General features: G+C 32.7%; 1 protein-coding gene across 1 annotated transcript; it reads right to left on the reverse strand.

Annotated features, from left to right (window-relative positions):
* Positions 1–16,673: 16,673 nt before the first annotated feature.
* On the reverse strand, positions 16,674–18,176 carry LOC123662367 (ATP synthase subunit d, mitochondrial-like). Its single transcript, XM_045597213.1, has 3 exons — positions 18,058–18,176; positions 17,078–17,296; positions 16,674–16,959 (listed from the first exon to the last, which is right to left on the reverse strand). Exons 1-3 carry the CDS (start codon positions 18,174–18,176, stop codon positions 16,767–16,769), a joined length of 531 nt encoding a protein of 176 aa, XP_045453169.1. The 3' UTR covers positions 16,674–16,766.
* Positions 18,177–18,406: the final 230 nt, after the last annotated feature.

The following is an 18,406-nucleotide window of genomic DNA, read 5'->3' on the forward strand; positions in this document are numbered from 1 at the left end:
AAGCTATTTTCGAGTTATATCTAATATTGCGTTTTTACTTGACAATTTTTTCTTCAACCTACGTTGTATTACTTGTCGATGTAATTGAAGTCAGCTTTTTTCGTTTGCAAGCAAACACAATTACTTTGTATTTTTGCATATTTGTAATGGATTAAGTCAAAAAGTACATGATCGATATTAAGAATTCTTACACCAGGAGAATGCTACGTTATCACTGAACGAAGATTACGCATAATCACACATTATGTAAGTTTCACTACGTATATCTTCAACTTAAAAAAAAACCTTATTTATTGTTTGATATTTGTAATATTAATCTATATTATTAACCTTATACTTATCTGGTACAGATTGTCAATATACACAAAAACCAAATTTTAATTTTCTACCTACTTTTTTCTTTTACGACCACTACAAAGTAAATGTTTGCAATAAAGTATTCATATAGCTGATGGGAATATAAATTAACTGTCATTTTCATAAAATTACGCCTGCTTTTGAATATTTTAAGCCCAATGCTTATATTTTTATAACTTTGTACAAAATTATTAACCTCCGAACATTTCATACGTTGTTGAAGCAAATGAAACGTAAATAATTTTAAAAAAGAACTAAACAAATCTTAAAAACGCCAATAAATCAACAGTAGTAGAATTGTTCAGATCTTTTGCAAGACAGTGAAACGAAACTTGTAGTCTGCAAGATTTTAAGGGTTATCATCAACGCAAATATTGTAAAGAATACTTTTAAGTTTACAAATACCTATGGAAATATATTTTCCTATTTAAATTATTCTAATACTAGCTGTAATAAGTTAGATATAGTTATTAGTTTAATAGTAAGATAGGGTGTAGTACCTTTGAAACTAATATATTTTATTGAAGAGAAAACTTCTTTTGGCACACCGCCCACACATTTTTTCGTAGATAATAATAATTAAGAGGAAAGGGTACCGAAGAGACTTTTCAAAAATAGGTATTTGAATAAAATGTTTCTGTCGCGCTGCATGCCGCTACCGCGCCCCGCACCAGCTCCGCTCCGTTTTTTCTATGTGTGACTGTCGTGTTGTTAGTGTGCGTGCGCCGGCTATTCAGCTATTAATTGTTGACGATATTTGAGTATTCGCATCTTTCGTTTCTGATTGACTACGAGTACATATAGCGCATAGTGCTATTTTTCTGAATTTGGCTTGTTTTATTGAATTTGTTCTGCATCGTATTGCTGTGACTCGGCTTTACTATTATTGGATTTCGTAAACTACTTATTATTATGTTTTATTATTTTGTCTTGGATACTCTTTGTGACTTGATACATGTCTATATTTTTGTGGGTAATTATCGAAATACTTAGGTACTTTATTTATAAATTAGGTATGTAATTACATGGTTGAGGAGTGTGTAAGAATGGGTAATGAGATACATACATAATTATAGTGTATACATGTAGTACATAGTATAAGTGTAAGTATAGTATATATATGTAATGTAGTACATACATAGTATAAAACGTTTGTCTTAGTACCTATATACTCGTAATTTGTAATTATTTTGTAATTTTGTATTTTTGTCTCATGTTTGTCGCAGTTATTAATACATAGGTATAGGTTATATGTATTAATTAACATATGATTGCGGCGATATCATGGTTAAAAATAATATCATAATTAAAGAAAAAAAAGACAAGAAAAGCCGCCTGCGTGAAGAATAACTATTAGAAAGTCAACTGAAAAGGCTGGAACAAGATAAAAATTCAATAATTACACAAAGATAGCTAAATAAATCACACCAATTTCAAACATTATGTACTGTACACTTACAAAAATCATGAAGGCGACTTTTTCAATTATTATTTTATTTATGTTTTTTTAGTTAGGCAAATTACGTAATCGATTGAATTTTTTTAAAAAGTGGTTGATTAACATGACATAACATAACAATACACTTTATTGTACACCAACAGAAAATAATAATTCGTATCAGATTGATTTTTAACCGACTTCCAAAAAAGGAGGAGGTTCTTAATTCGACTGTATTTTTCTTTTTTTTTGTATATATGTTACTTCAGAACTTTTGACTGGGTGGACCGAGATCGACTTGTACGCAAAGGAAAAAAAGCCGACTTCAATTACATCGACATGTAATACAACAAAGGTAGACGAAAATATAGTCAAGTAAATACGCGTTATTAAAGATTACTCAAAAATTTGTTATCAGATCTCGATGAAATTTAAATATGACTACACGATAAACATCAGCTTTCGATTAAATTGAAAATCATCAAAATCGGTACACCTAGTAAAAAGTTATGCGGTATAATACAACGTAGGTCGACGAAAATAGTCAAGTAAAAACGTATTATTTATATAACTTGAAAAGTTGTTGTTAGATCTCAAATAAACTTAAGTGAGACCAAATGAAACACACCACCTTTCGATTAAAAAAAACTTGTAGAAATCGGTCCACTCAGTCAAAAGTTCTGAAGTAACATACATAAAAAATACAGTTAAATTGAGAGCTTCCTCTTTTTTTGGAAGTCGGTTAAAAATAGAAACCGATTTTACACGTCTATAGAATTCCTAAGTCGACAAGCTTGAACAGTGAAAGATTTAGTATAAAAGAAAGAGGAGTGAGAGGGAAATTCAAGAAGTAAGCTTTCCTCAGAACGAAGACTGCGTTCATTGGAATCACTAAGAAATTTAAATCGTCGTTTTAGATAAGCAGGTACAACAGGGTTAAAAAGAATAGAGTAAAGTAAGTTGAGAATATACGTATTCCCGAAGTAGGGAATTGGGTGCCACTCAGGGCGTGACTACTGCCGTATCAGCCGTATCAAAAAAGATATCTGAAAAGCAGTCCCCTTTTATCCGAGTCAAGCGTGCGCTCAATTGTTGATAACATTCTGTATCGTTTATTTCGGGATTCAGTTAATCATTATGAACAATGAATTAATCTTTTTTATATAAGAATGGGGCACACAAGCAGACGAAGCCATCTGATTTATACCGGCTACCGTCGCCCATGGCCTTTAGAGAAAAGATGTAGACGCTCGAACTCGCTTGAAAACCCCCAAATTTTAGCAAGGTCATTCCACAGTTTGAATGTACGCAGCCTTCAGGTTCGCGCAATGATGGAAGTGTAGACTAAAAAAAGTTACCTTCGACAGCTTTTGTAAGAAACAAAAGGCACGGGTTCCATTTGGAAAACCCAATAGTCTCTCGCCAATTCTGCTGTGTTTAAACTTTGCCCTAGCGATTTACTACCTGTAAGACCTGGAGGCAGCGTTGAATCTCTTCTTCAGGTTATGCGCCTGTGAATCCCCCATATAGATGCGGAAGATTCATAGGAATTCACTAATAGTATTGGCCTCACAGGCTGAAGCGAACGATCCCCCGCATCTATTGCTGCAGGTCAAGGCTAATAACTCTCCAGCTTGGAACTACAAGCTCTTTAAATTAGCTGAAAATCCGAAATTCAAAACATTCATTCCATTATAGAAGATAAAAAATATATATTGGAAAGAGTAAACCCCGAAGTTGTTTTTCGCCTAGGAGGCGAGGAAGAAGCGCGGCTCGCAGCTTGCTTGGCATAGGCATGGGAAAGAGCAGTCCTAATTTTTAAACTTTCTTATTGTATTTTTTATTAGTATTACGGTAATAATAATCATAATATACTTTTTTGAAATCCTTGTATTGAGCCCTTTTGATACCAAAAACAAACAACACAGTTATTTACCATAATTATCATTGTTATTTGTTAGCGAAACCCTTCGTTAGTCCAGGTTTGCACAGTGTTACAATAAAAACCGCATATACAAATACGGTTTTATTGTAGTTATGAAAAGAGAAATTATTTAATTTTGTTAATACGAATTTTAGAAAATATCGACTAAAAATAACATCACTAGTGTATCGATATAATTGTCGACTATGAGGCATCACTTCGCTGGCGTATATACGTATTGCTTTGACCCTTCCCTCCCCCAGACCTATCCCCCAAAAAGTAAGAAAGGGACAACTGCAGCTCAGACCGTTTTAGGTATATAATTTTTGACCAAAACAGTGTTTCGTAGTCGACTGTTTTCTCCTCAAAACATGGCAATTTTTTAAAAATTTTTTTTTTAGAAAATAAAAGAAGACTTCGGCTATGCCCCTATGTTTTCATTTTTTTGAAAATATGCATATATTTTTTTTAATGAGTGTGTAAAAATGTACAAAAAATTATGCAATATTTCGAGTTTTTGAAGTCTCCTAATTCCTATGATAATAAGAATATGAAAAAAATCAAAACATAGGGGCATGGTCATGGCAGCAAAGAGTTCTATGTCACAAAAATATTTGATCTAGTGTCATTATCCAGGGAGAAAACAGTCGACTACGTTTGTATGGAGAAAGACTCGGTACCCTTTCCTCTTAATAATAAATATCCTATAACATACACACACGGTCGTCTGTTCCTATGGTAAGCAACTTAATGCTTGTATTACAGGTAACAGCCAACTGTTATAACTATATTTTTTTTATAAATATACATAGAAATAATACATATATAAATACAAATATTACACCCAGACCCAGGCGGGAATCGAACCCGCAACCTACCTACATAGTAAATTAGGCTGATCCGTCACGCTCTGGGGTGAAAGGCTCAATCGGGTGAACTCGGGACCACCGAGTGTACCCGAGTGAGAAAGATACAGTCAGCTGCTCTTCGCTGTTGTGTTGCGGAGTTTAGTATATTCAATTAATACGTAATAATCGATTGCGATTGAAGTTTTCATTTCTGCCGTGCGGTTTTAAGCACACACTCAATTTTTTTTTATCTTTCTCTTTCTAATCTATATGTATTTCAAAAATATTATTCTATTAGTCATAACCTCAAACTACGTTACACACAATCTTAAACAGAGCTAAATTGGGTTTTGTGTTTTTTTTTTTTTTTTGGTAAGTAAGTACACACTTTAATCTTACAAAACATCTGGCAACCCTACCCTTGCGTGTGTGCCCTGCATCCTCGTGTGTGTAGGGTGCGTTACACCTTGCACGCAACGGGACCCACAGGTAGGAGACTCGCCTGCTGACACAAATCAGGGCGGATCTTGTAGCAAATATGGATTTTGAAAACACGACAAAGAATACAACAGAATAGGTTCTTATCGGAAATAACAGGCGATTCGCAAAACAGTTTTTACTATTATTCTATTGAATAATGTAGTACTTTTTGTAAACTTCTCTAATGTATATTACATTGGTATATTAAAGTTGTAGATGAAACATCGTAATGTATCTCTCAATAAATATCCCAGGACTGAAGTTAGATCTGCCACGCTGGCTTTTGGCTGATTTTTTTCCGGAATCTTTATTTTTAAGTATTTCTAAACTCAAAGTTTCAAGACTCCAATAGTGATTTGACCATCTAGTATGAATTCATGTTTTTTTTAATGCAACTAAACGATCGTGTCTTACATTTTTTTTAAATATGTATCACTGTATGTACTCAAAATAAATCAGTTAAAAATTAACTCATGTTCTAATAAAAGTATTTGTACCGAAAATACCTATATAAAACACCGCTTTGTGATGCCATTAACCATGATGAAACATTTAAAAAATAGTTTTTGGCATACCTCAAACACAACAGATGTTACGTGCAGACTTAACATACACACACACGCGCACACATAAAAGATCTTTCAACACACACTGACTACGAATCAACAAAAAAAGCAAAACATCGTGACGTTACCTTTTTTTCTTCGTTTTTGTAGAGCAGTGGATTCGTTTTTGATTATATCATAACTCAATAATTCAATATAATAAAGAAATTAATAATAAAATAGGCTTTATTGATGTTTCTTTCCTTAACATTAGTACATAATAATACATTCTTACTTTCTAAAAAACCAAATTGGTTTGATCAATTCTAACTTGTATTTGAATGATCGGCAACTGGGCGTTTGAGTGGAACAGCTTGTCTGTCGACAAAGGCCTCCTCTAAAGATTTCCACGTATCTGTCTCTTGCTTTAGCACACTCGACTCGTTTACGAGTCCATACCGGACCCAGCTATTTTCTTGAAGTCATCTTCCCATATTTTCGTCCCATATTCCCGCTATTTTCTTGAAGTCATCTTCCCATATTTTCGTTTATCTGCCTCTATTTCTTTTACTATCTCTTTGATACCATTCTGATATTAAAAACTTAGTCCATTTCTCTTATCTTTCTAGTTCAATATATGCATTCGAAAATCCTTATATTGTTTTTTGAACTTACTATAAATTAAAAAAAAAAAACAAGATATACGAACTCAAAATTAACAGCAGATTTAAAGATTAAACTAACATAGTTATTAAATTAAACAGAACGGTTCTACGTATGTCTATGCACATTGTATGGAATTCACGTTATTGCAAATAGATGTATAGTATTTTGTACTTTCAAAGCTTCTAAGCAATGCACTCATCAAATACGTCGATGCCACTCATCGCTCCATACAAAGCTGGCACAGTAACAATTCAGTTCAAGTACTAAATATAGTTCAAAATAAAACAACTGTCGCTTGCCCTTCATACAAACTCTCCTATCCCGTGGTAAGCTGATTTGTACTCAATCATGCTAAAAATAAAGTTCATTTCCAATTCAAGCGCGCAGTTCGCGTAATTGGTTGATGCCGTCTGCGCGGGCGCACCAGAATTTTTAATTATGAATTAATTAGTGACGATCCGTATCATAAACTTGCCTAATCCGCGTCATTTAATGTTATTCGGTATTAGCTCAATTCTAATGTGAAATTTTGTTTACTGCGTATTGAAATCTACTTTCTTCGCATTGTTATAATAGAAATATATATTTTTTCTATTTAGAATATTTTTTAATTTACTTCTTTTAAATAAAATAAAAAAGTTTTCTTTCATATCAGCATTCTATCACACATCGCACACACACGCACATTTACAATAAAGAAAAGATAGCACATGACATGCATAACATTACACAATGAAAGAAAAAAGCTGTTTACGCTCGTCATAGTTTCGATAATGGATCTAGAATATTAGAAACGAATAATCATGTAAACACTTTTACTTCAAACAGCTCCAAATACAGATATTTAAAAAACATCAAAATTTTTATCTGTTAGTGTTAAACTTTCCATCATCCTTACAAAGTAAGCAACCAAGCTTACAATTAGGCCTTAGTATTGAACAAAGACCTTTACATAACGGACGGGTCGCCTTGTGTGGGTTCGACGACTTTTGATAAAAACAACTACTTAGCTATCAGCGTCCGTGCCATATAATTGTTTATTTATCGCGAAGGACATACCACCTAAATATAACGTTATATGTTGTTAAAAATGAAATACCATAACTTACTTCTGTCGAAACTCGAAACATTTCATGGTATTCGACAAACGTCGAAAAATTAAACATTTCGTTGGCTATATACCCACAGGTGTTATCAGTTATAAAATCTCAAGTAATATAAAATGATCTTCATGCCTGTGCTGTAAATTATTTTTTATTTATTTTTGTCCCATATTTCAACTTGAATATCTTTATACATTTATTTTATATTACATTATATATTTGAACTAGGCAGTCGTAGGCCAGAATGGAAAATGTGGAATAAAAAAGAGTGTGCACTAGGCTTGTCGATACAAAATGGACAAGATGTAAAAATATTAACTGTACTAATGTACAGTTAATATTTTTACATATATCGTTCCCGCTCCATAATATAGTATTCGCTCCTACTCTATGTTGAGAACTGGGAATATTATGCTGACAAATAAAGGAGATCGCAAGGAGTCTATCTCAATTTACAAAACCACCAACAAGCTTTGTTAATTCAGCAATATTCCCAGTTCTCAACGTAGAGTAGGAGCGCATACTATATTATAGAACAGGAACGATATATAATAATGAATAAGATATTCAATTTTTCATTAAACCATATTAAAGTAATTTGAAAAAAAAAAAAAACAATATGAATCCCAATGTCGGAACGATATATAAAACATTTTCAAAGATTATTTGGGTGGGTGTTTTAGGTCAGTGTCAGGTGAGGTTTTCTTAATCTTTGATCAACGACTTCAACGATTTTAAAGAATACCTACTGAGTAGCCGCTACAAGCGTTGAGTATAATTCATCTCATGCTGTTACTCTACATTAACAATCGTACCACGTTTGTGTAAATGCCTTTAATACGAGAATAAACGCTCGATCAGACTGTTTCGGATTACTGATTGCAGACGGCAGCTTTGGGCTAAATGTACAAGTTTTTATTCGAGTAGGTATTGTAATAAAATCTGTTTGTCTCTCCTTCTTGAACGAGGAACACAATTCATTATTACTTAGTATCTTTATGCCGCAAAAGAGATTTCATATAAGAAAGGATTTTAAAGAATTGTTTGTTACCTTTTAGAATGCAGTAGGTCTACTCATAGTAGATACTAATATGACCATATTTCTAAGACCATGCTATTTATCATTACCTTCACTTCACCTATCGCAGGGCTATATCACACGAACCGTTATTGATAGATAGATATCTAGTAGATAATTAGATTAATTAGTGTAAATAAAATATAGATTGAAAATAAATGTGCGAGTTCGGTTTCTAGCACATTATTTCTTTTTATAAATAGTATACCAACTTCAGTCTGTCTTCGTTTAATTAAAAATTCTTCATCACCATTAGATCCTGTATTTTTACGGAAAACCAACCCGGGTCGCTTTTTCTATTATATTGATAAAAAATAATATCTTGAGGTAAATGCAAACGTATTAATTTTTAACATGCATGCTACACAGATATACAGACAGAGTATAGCAGAAAATACAACAATTTTGATTTATTAGACTTGCAGAATCTTAATTATTCTTAGTAAAAAAATAATTGGTTATTACTTTTCTGAAATATAATATTGAAAATGGAACATATTTGACTTTTAAGACAACAAAAAATATTGAAAAAAAAAACAAACATGCAATTTTAAACTATAAATTAAAAAAAAAAGACATAATTTAAATTCTATTTTGAGTGTTGTATAAACAATTCGATTTTGTTTTTCACACGAAGTGTTGCACATTTATAGAAACCAAGCACGCGCTCTTGATTGCTCGATACTTCTTGAAAACAAAAGAAAAATGTTGATGAGCGTGATTGAACGAGAGTTTACATGCAAAATCAACTATTTGTAAGTTATATTGTATCCGATAAAATTTATTTTGACGATTCTATACTTTGATATAACGCTTGTGTGCAAATTTTGTTGTTTATTTTACACAACACTAAGTTATTGCTTTATAATACAAATAAATTACATACTTGCATCTATTTAAATCTCACATTTGAATTGAGGTATTATTTATAAAAAGGGTTTTTTTATAAATCAATGCCATTAACATAAACATACATCGAACTGTGAAATATATAACAGTTGTACAATATAAACGTAATAATAAATCTAATTAACATGTGTAATAATCTAATAGACATTGCTTATGAAAATCCAAGGCAACGGCTATGATATTTACCCGACACATGCTTGATACGGTTCTCCTTTGTTAACCACATTTTAAATTGTTAACACATGAATAGAGTAACGAATAAAAAGAAAAGATTATTTAATAAAACACTTTTTTCGGATTTTATCGCGGTTTATTGTTAACTTTTGATTTGATTGGTTTATTGTTAACTTTTGATTGAAGAAAAGATTATTAAATTTTTGGATGGAAGAGTAAAGGCAGGATGGAGTAAGAAATGAGAGATGTTCTTTTAATATTGAAATATTTAAAGTAGATACTACATCAGAAAGTGACTATCACATTGCATAGTAATAAACCTACTTGTTATCACAACAAATGAGTAATTATTGTTATACATGTCATCATGTGTAATAGTATCTAGGGCCAGTTTACTCCTAATATTACAGCTAACATCAATTAACGATGTTACCAAATTAATTCACAGTACAGTTAGTCTCTTGACCGGTCAAAGTTGCAAGCATTCTTGACTGCACACATTAGTCATGGATTTATGAACGGCTGACGTGAGGAACGCGGGGAGAGAGGGCTGTACTAAAAATAGCGCGCCTGCAACAGGTGGTCTCACCCTTCCACCCACGCTGCAGCAGTACTGCACCCAGACTAAATAGTTATTACTATTATAGCACGAAATATTACTATTCACTTCGATATTTTAGAGTTATACATTTTATCGTTCATTTGTTCGCGTCACAGCCAAAGGGTTGCAACCCTTAGCCTTCTTGCCCATTAGTCTTTCAGCAAAAACTACATATAGGTACAGTACACTATCTCAATAATAATTACCATTAAATACAAAAGAAAATATTACTGATTTATTTTAATTTTAATAAACCTTCAAAAAAAAAAGGAATATTTGAAAGAAATGATAAATCAAGAAGTGAATGTGAAACTAATATTAATGTAATCATTAAGAGGAAAGGGTACCGGCTCTTTCTCCATACAAACGTAGTCGACTGTTTTCTCCCTGGATAATGGCACTAGATCAAATATTTTTGTGACATAGAACTCTTTGCTGCCATGACCATGCCCCTATGTTTTGATTTTTTTCATATTCTTATTATCATAGGAATTAGGAGCCTTCAAAAACTCGAAATATTGCATAATTTTTTGTACATTTTCAGACACTCATTACAAAAAAATATATGCATATTTTCAAAAAACCGAAAACATAGGGGCATAGCCGAAGGCTTCTTCTTTTTTGTAAAAAAAAAATTAAAAAAAAATTGCCATGTTTTGAGGAGAAAACAGTCGACTACGAAACACTGTTTTGGTCAAAAATTATATACCTAAAACGGTCTGAGCTGCAGTTGTCCCTTTCTTGCTTTTTGGGGGATAGGTCTGGGGGAGGGAAGGGTCAAAGCAATACGTATATACGCCAGCGAAGTGACGCCTCATAGTCGATAATTATATCGATACACTAGTGATGTAATTTTTAGTCGATATTTTCTAAAATTCGTATTGACAAAATTAAATAATTTCTTTTTTCATAACTATAATAAAACCGTATTTGTATATGCGGTTTTTATTGTAACACTGTGCAAACCTGGGCTAACGAAGGGTTTCGCTAACAATTAACAATGATAATTATGGTAAATAACTGTGTTGTTTGTTTTTGGTATCAAATTAAAGGGCTCAATACAAGGATTTCAAAAAAGTATATTATGATTATTATTACCGTAATACTAATAAAAAATACAATAAGAAAGTTTAAAAAATTAGGACTCTGCTCTTTCCCATGCCTATGCCAAGCAAGCTGCGAGCCGCGCTTCTTCATCGCCTCGTAGGCGAAAAACAACTTCGGGGTTTACTCTTTCCAATATATTTTTATCAATTTCGGAATACTCTGTAAAAAGTTATGCATGGTCAAACATAAATAAATATAGGTACGTGGCGACTTTAGAACTTCCTCTGTTTTTTTTTTCATCGGTAAAAAATTGCTTAGTTGTTTTCTTGACATTACTGAGGAGCAGATTATTAAATTTGGTCGAATCTATGTACCTATGCGATTCGTATTTGGACTTCGCAAATAGAATCATATTTCTGAATTGCGTAAAAAACTCAAGTGGCACCACTGGCGTAGCATTCCTTGGAACCCCGGGAACCTTCGGGCCCTGTATCAAAATTAGTGGGTGGGCAGGCAAATGATGGGTAAAGATTTCTCACAAAAAAAAGCTTGCATTGAATTAAAATAAATATTTATTGATTATAAGTTATTACTTCCTCCTAGAATAGACAATAGTGAGTGTAGTCTGCTGTAGCTGTTCCTGTTCCATCGAAATCCTTAGGTAACTTTTTATCAGTTTTAGTTTTGAAAAACATCAAGTTAATACCTCCGGAAAACTGGATGAAAGGCTATTGAATTTTATCAGTAATAATTCCATGAGTTCTTTAATGGAATGAATGTTTTGAATTTCGGATTTTAAGGTAATTTAAAGAGCTTGTAGTTCCAAGCAGGAGAGTTATTAGCCTTGACCTGCAGCAATAGATGCGGGGGATCGTTCGCTTCAGCCTGTGAGGCCAATACTATTAGTGAATTCCTATGAATCTTCCGCATCTATATAGGGGGATTCACAGGCGCATAACCTGAAGAAGAGATTCAACGCTGCCTCCAGGTCTTACAGGTAGTAAATCGCTAGGGCAAAGTTCAAACACAGCAGAATTGGCGAGAGACTATTGGGCTTTCCAAATGGAACCCGTACCTTTTGTTTCTTACAAAAGCTGTCGAAGGTAACTTTTTTTAGTCTACACTTCCATCATTGCGCGAACCTGAAGGCTCTCTGGCACATTATGCGAAAAAGTAAGCGAAAATTCTTTGCACTCTTTTTGCGTCGAATTCAACTCTTGACGATAAGGGAAAAGCACCATCGAGCATTCCACGGTGCGAGCACGCGATGCGTAATGTGCACTATGAGCAGTGTCGTTTGTCATGTTCTGCATTCTTTCGATGTCAAGAAGTCTAGTCAACTGGTGCTAATTGTATCCACCAGCAGTTTGCAACCAATGTGCGAGCTTCGTGCGCATTCCTTCCGCGTACATTCAAAGTGTGGAATGACCTTGCTAAAATTTGGGGGTTTTCAAGCGTCTAGTGTCTACATCTTTTCTCTAAAGGCCATGGGCGACGGTAGCCGTTATAAATCAGATGGCTTCGTCTGCTTGTGTGCCCCATTCTTATATAAAAAAGATTAATTCAAATTTCATAATGATTAACTGAATCCCGAAATAAACGATACAGAATGTTATCAACAATTGGGCGCACGCTTGACTCGGATAAAAGGGGATTGCTTTTCAGACTTTTCTGAAGAACAGACAAAATTCAAAAAAAATTAAGACATTTCTGAAGTAAAAACTCTATAGGTAGTTATGACAATTTTTTTATTTTTTTTTCCAGGAAGCACAAGATTAATTGACATTGTGGATAACATTTTACTAATTTTTGCTTACACACCCAATTCCCTACTGCGGGAATACGTATATTCTCAACTTACTTTATTCTTTTTAACCCTGTTGTACCTGCTTATCTAAAACGACGATTTAAATTTCTTAGTGATTCCAATGAACGTAGTCTTCGTTCTGAGGAAAGCTTACTTCTTGAATTTCCCTCCCACTCCTCTTTCTTTTATACTAAATCTTTCACTGTTCAAGCTTGTCGACTTAGGAATTCTATAGACGTGTAAAATCGGTTTCTATTTTTAACCGACTTCCAAAAAAGGAGGAAGCTCTCAAATTAACTGTATTTTTTATGTATGTTACTTCAGAACTTTTGACTGAGTGGACCGATTTCAACAATTTTTTTTTTAATCGAAAGGTGGTGTGTGTCATTTGGTCTCACTTAAGTTTATTTGAGATATACCGCATAACTTTTTACTGGGTGTACCGATTTTGATGATTTTTAATTGTGTGTAGTCCATATTTAAATTTCATCGAGATCTGATAACAACTTTTTGAGTAATCTTTAATAACGCGTATTTACTTGACTATATTTTCGTCTACCTTTGTTGTATCACATGTCGATGTAATTAAAGTCGGCTTTTTTTCCTTTGCGTACAAGTCGAACTCGGTCCACCCAGTCAAAAGTTCTGAAGTAACATACACACAGTACAGTCGAATTAAGAACCTCCGCCTTTTTTGGAAGTCGGCTAAAAATCAATCTGATACATATTATTATTTTCTGTTGGTGTACAACAAAGTGTATTGTTATGTTATGTCATGTTAATCAACCACTCTTTAAAAAAATTCAATCGATTACGTAATTTGCCTAACTAAAAAAACACAAATAAAATAATAATTGAAAAAGTCGCCTTCATGATTTTTGTAAGTGTACAGTACATAATGTGAGAAATCGGTGTGATTTATTTAGCTATCTTTGTGTAATTATTGAATTTTTATCTTGTTCCAGCCTTTTCAATTGACTTTCTAATAGGTAGTTGTTCTTCACGCAGGCGGCTTTTCTTGTTTTTTTTTTAAATTATAATATTATTTTTAATCATTGTTATATCGCCGCAATTATATGTTAATTAATACATATAACCTATACCTATGTATTAATAACTGCGACAAACATGAGAAATTACAAATTATATAGGTACTAAGACAAACATTTTATACTATGTATGTACTACATTACATATATATACTATACTTACACTTATACTATGTACTACATGTATACACTATAATTATGTATGTATTTCATTACCCATTCTTACACACACCTCAACCATGTAATTACATACCTAATTCATAAATAAAGTACCTAAGTATTTCGATAATTACCCACAAAAATATAGACATGTATCAAGTCACAAAGAGTATCCAAGTCAAAATAATAAAACATAATAATAAGTAGTTTAAGAAATCCAATAATAGTAAGCCGAGTCACAGCAATACGATGCAGAACAAATTCAATAAAACAAGCCAAATTCAGAAAAATAGCACTATGCGCTATATGTACTCGTACAAACGAAAGATGCGAATACTAAAATATCGTCAACAATTAATAGCTGAATAGACGGCGCACGCACACTAACAACACGACAGTCACACATAGAAAAAACGGAGCGGAGATGGCGCGGGGCGCGGTAGCGGCATGCAGCGCGACAGAAACATTTTATTCAAATACCTATTTTTGAAAAGTCTCTTCGGTACCCTTTCCTCTTAAAACATAGAGCCCAAGCGGGGATTTCGGATGTAACTCGGGCCCAGCAGTTCAGTATAAGGGGAGAATCCTTGTACCCTGTTAGATACTTTTACCCTCTGATCCCTCAATGTAGTTGCGTGCGTTCAGAACAGTCGATCAGATTAGTAAATCCTTTACAAAATTGTCTGATTAAGGGTGAGTACCGCTAGTATATCGAGTTGAAACGTCAGTATAAAAATCTGATGGGCTTGAGTATTTTATTGTAAGTTTTTTTTTGCATTTGCAAAAATCAACTAGGTATTTTTGGTCACGTCCAAATCGTCTGTCTTTATAGTAGGATACTTTTTAGGGCTCAATTAACACTTCTCTTCAATTACTGACACGCCCGAGGAACATTTTTTTCTTCAAAATTTCTAGTACCGAGTAACAACGCATTTAGCAATCTGGGCTCCTCCACTATGAGGTGTAATATTTCTAATAATCGTCTTATTTACTTTTTAATCTAAGAATTGTTGCTAATGTCATTATGTCGAATAAATATTTACACAAGCATTAATTATCACATAGTTATTTGATCCCCAAATATTTTGTTATATTATCAGTTACTTATAAATAAATTTCATATTTATAATAAACATTTGAGCCGTTTTTACCTAAATCTATTACATATAAAACAGTATACCTTTAAAAATTGTATTGTCTAGGTACTAAAATAAAATTTTAAACTAAACATATAATAGTAGTTCTTTGTTGACAGAAACAAAGTGTTATTTCATCAGAATATCTCTGCTGCCAGTATCGTCGATTCGCTTTAGCATTTGAAGTTACTTGTTCGTTTCTTGGAAACGTATCATGCGTCTGGCCTCAACAGTTAGCGTTCTGAATACATTTGAATGGTTAAATGAATTTTGAATTTTTATCTCCCATATTTTTTACAGCAACAAAGTCTACAGCGTGTATAATCATCAGTGTATGCCATCAGGTATAATTTCACTTTTAAAAAGGGGATTTAAACGTTATTACTCCTTTTTATTATCATTTAAAAGTAGTGGCAATAAATCTTGATAAGTAAAATTAATAAATTGGTAGTAAATTTTAATATTACCGAAGCATTCTTGTATAATTTCTGTTGACCACAATAATAGCTGTAAATACGTGCACTGTGAAATTATAAAGATCTTTCAACCAGCTAAATGTGTGCTAAACAGAAATAACGTACCTAATAATCATTATTTTTTATTGCGTTTGTTTCAAAGTTGTAATTTGTATGTACCTAGAATTATTAATTTGAATATCAATTTTTTTTATTCCTAAGAGAAGAAAAGTTTGAGTAATCGCTTTGATCGCATGATCTTAAACTGTACGTGCACCGCGAATTAAATATCACATTCGTAATAAAGACTGAAATAAATTTAGTAACCTAATCCAACGATCATTCACAATTTGCCACGCGCGACTTCTTGGCTAATGCCTCACGACCCTGAACGTGGCGCTATATATAGAATGCAGCCCTTGTTCGTGCCATAGACAATAACATTTGTCGTCGAAGTCCACTGCAATGCTCGATCATTGACTCTGCCTTGCCCTTAACATTCAAAATTATAAGGAGAGTTTAAAGCAAAGTTAGAAGAGCAATGCATACCTAAAACTTCATTTAGTAGCATTTTACGACTACAAATAGATAAATAAATAAATATTTACAACATACATACTCGGTCATCTGTTCCTAAAGTAATCAACTTAACGCTTGTGTTATATAGGTAACAGCCGACTGGTATAGCACATACATTTTTTTTTCGATAAACATACATATAAATAATACATATATAAATAAGTGTATTATTACACCCAGACTCGGGGTGGGAATCGAACCCACAACCCCTGGAGCAGAAAGCAGGGTCACTATAAACTGCGCCAACGGGCTAGTCGAAAATTAATGTAATAAACCGTGTTGAATGAGTAATTAAAAAAATAAATGAATGACTCAAGATTACGATCTATGTAATGGGTATAAATTATTATATTTGCGTATAACAATGTTATTTCCTTTCAGAATTTTATTATACTTTAAACCTAGCCCTTTCTAATGGCCTCCCTTTTTCATTGCTTTTTGCTCGGGAGTTAAATAGCCAGGCTGTTCTTCGGGAGTGTGAGGCCAGAATGTAGGTCGATTAACAGGATCTAACGCGTCTTTTGGATACATGTCGTAGAACATCTCCATCGTCATATCTTCAAATTTCGGTAATGCTTTTATTCTATTTATTTCCTTTTGTGCCCTGAAATGTTACAAATCAGTCACCTTTTATATCGAATTCATGTCTATGAATCAATCCTTTAAATCCTTTTATAACGAATTTAGAGTCTAAATAATTTTCAATAAAATTTGATGCCTACGTATCTATATCCTTCTGCCTCTCTGCACAAAACTCTTTTATTTTTGGTTCCAAACTCTTCCATTGTTCATCGACCTTCGCAGTGAATGTATCTTTAGGATAAGGAACCTGAAATCCCAAATATTCTGTTTTCATTTTTTCAACAAATCCTTCCACTGGTACTATTTTTTGATATTCCTCCCAATTTATTTTTGGTGGTTCAGGCGGATTTGCCTGTACTCTAAAACAAAAAAAAATGATACATATTTTTTTATATTTGAAAGCGCTATTAAGTATATTATGTGGATATTCTTTTTGTTTGTAACTATTCTCTGTTTTAATTATTTCACGTTATAACGTAGTAAATGTAGCGTTGACTGAAACTTACAAAGTTTGCTTATTACGATCACAAAGCTACATCTCTAAGGCAAACGGGCATACTACAGTCGAGTCTATGTACTGGATTTCCGGTAGAACGATTTTGATGGAAACTGAATTAATAATAAACTACTAATAACTACTTTAAGAAACATATTAATATAAACTTTAAAAATATATAAAAAATATATAAATATTACATTATGCTAATACGTTTTTAATATATTTATTAACAAAATAAAACTTATAATTAGATAAAAATATAAGTTTTGACCATTTTTGAGGTTTATTTATCTAGTTTTATTGTGAAATCTATAGAGTATCTTTGTATTTTATATGTACAATTTCGGATATATGTATATGCATAGGCCATACATAGCATATCTTATACATTAAAAACAATAAATCTGTGAATATTGGAATGTTGTAAATACTGTAATGACTTTTCTCCTCTACCATTTTATACTTCACATTCTGAATGCATTTCAATTGCCCAATGATATACATTACTTGAAGTCCATTTTTGGGGTTTAACTTAGAAACAGGAAGTAACGCAGTGTCCACATTTTTACCGTAAATAACAAAAGTAGAGGAAATTGTTTAGTTAAATTATAAAACCGTTACCGTCGCAAATACATTTCCGCCTTCGCTTTAAATGCTAAGAATTTGGTCCTCTGATCTATTGGAACTCGTTTTTCGAATTCAGTCCAGTTTATGGCACTTTTCGTAAACCTTTTTGCCATATTCAAGGCTTTAGTAATTTATTTAGTATAAATTATAAATCTATTGCTTTTTGTTTTTACTCAGTTTAGTTCTTTGCTTAATGGCTTTTAGTGTTTTTACTGTTTGTATTAATTTCGATAAATGACTTCAAAAGCCTAAGTTTACAGCTAAATTTTTGACACTCCTCTGTCAAATGTTTTTCTTTTTATGTCTCTATGATAACAAACCTCTTTAATAAAATATGAAAAAA

The sequence above is a fragment of the Melitaea cinxia genome, chromosome 18, assembly GCF_905220565.1.
Source record: "Melitaea cinxia chromosome 18, ilMelCinx1.1, whole genome shotgun sequence".
NCBI lineage: Eukaryota > Metazoa > Arthropoda > Insecta > Lepidoptera > Nymphalidae > Melitaea > Melitaea cinxia.

Excerpts from the sequence above, each read along its gene's own strand:
- LOC123662367 (XM_045597213.1), bottom strand. The coding sequence starts at position 18,176 with ATGGCAAAAAGGTTTACGAAAAGTGCCATAAACTGGACTGAATTCGAA. Across the intron at positions 17,297-18,057 it reads GCGGAAATGTATTTGCGACG|AGTACAGGCAAATCCGCCTG; the intron begins GTAACGGTTTTA and ends TTTTTGTTTTAG. Across the intron at positions 16,960-17,077 it reads AGGCAGAAGGATATAGATAC|GGCACAAAAGGAAATAAATA; the intron begins GTAGGCATCAAA and ends GTAACATTTCAG.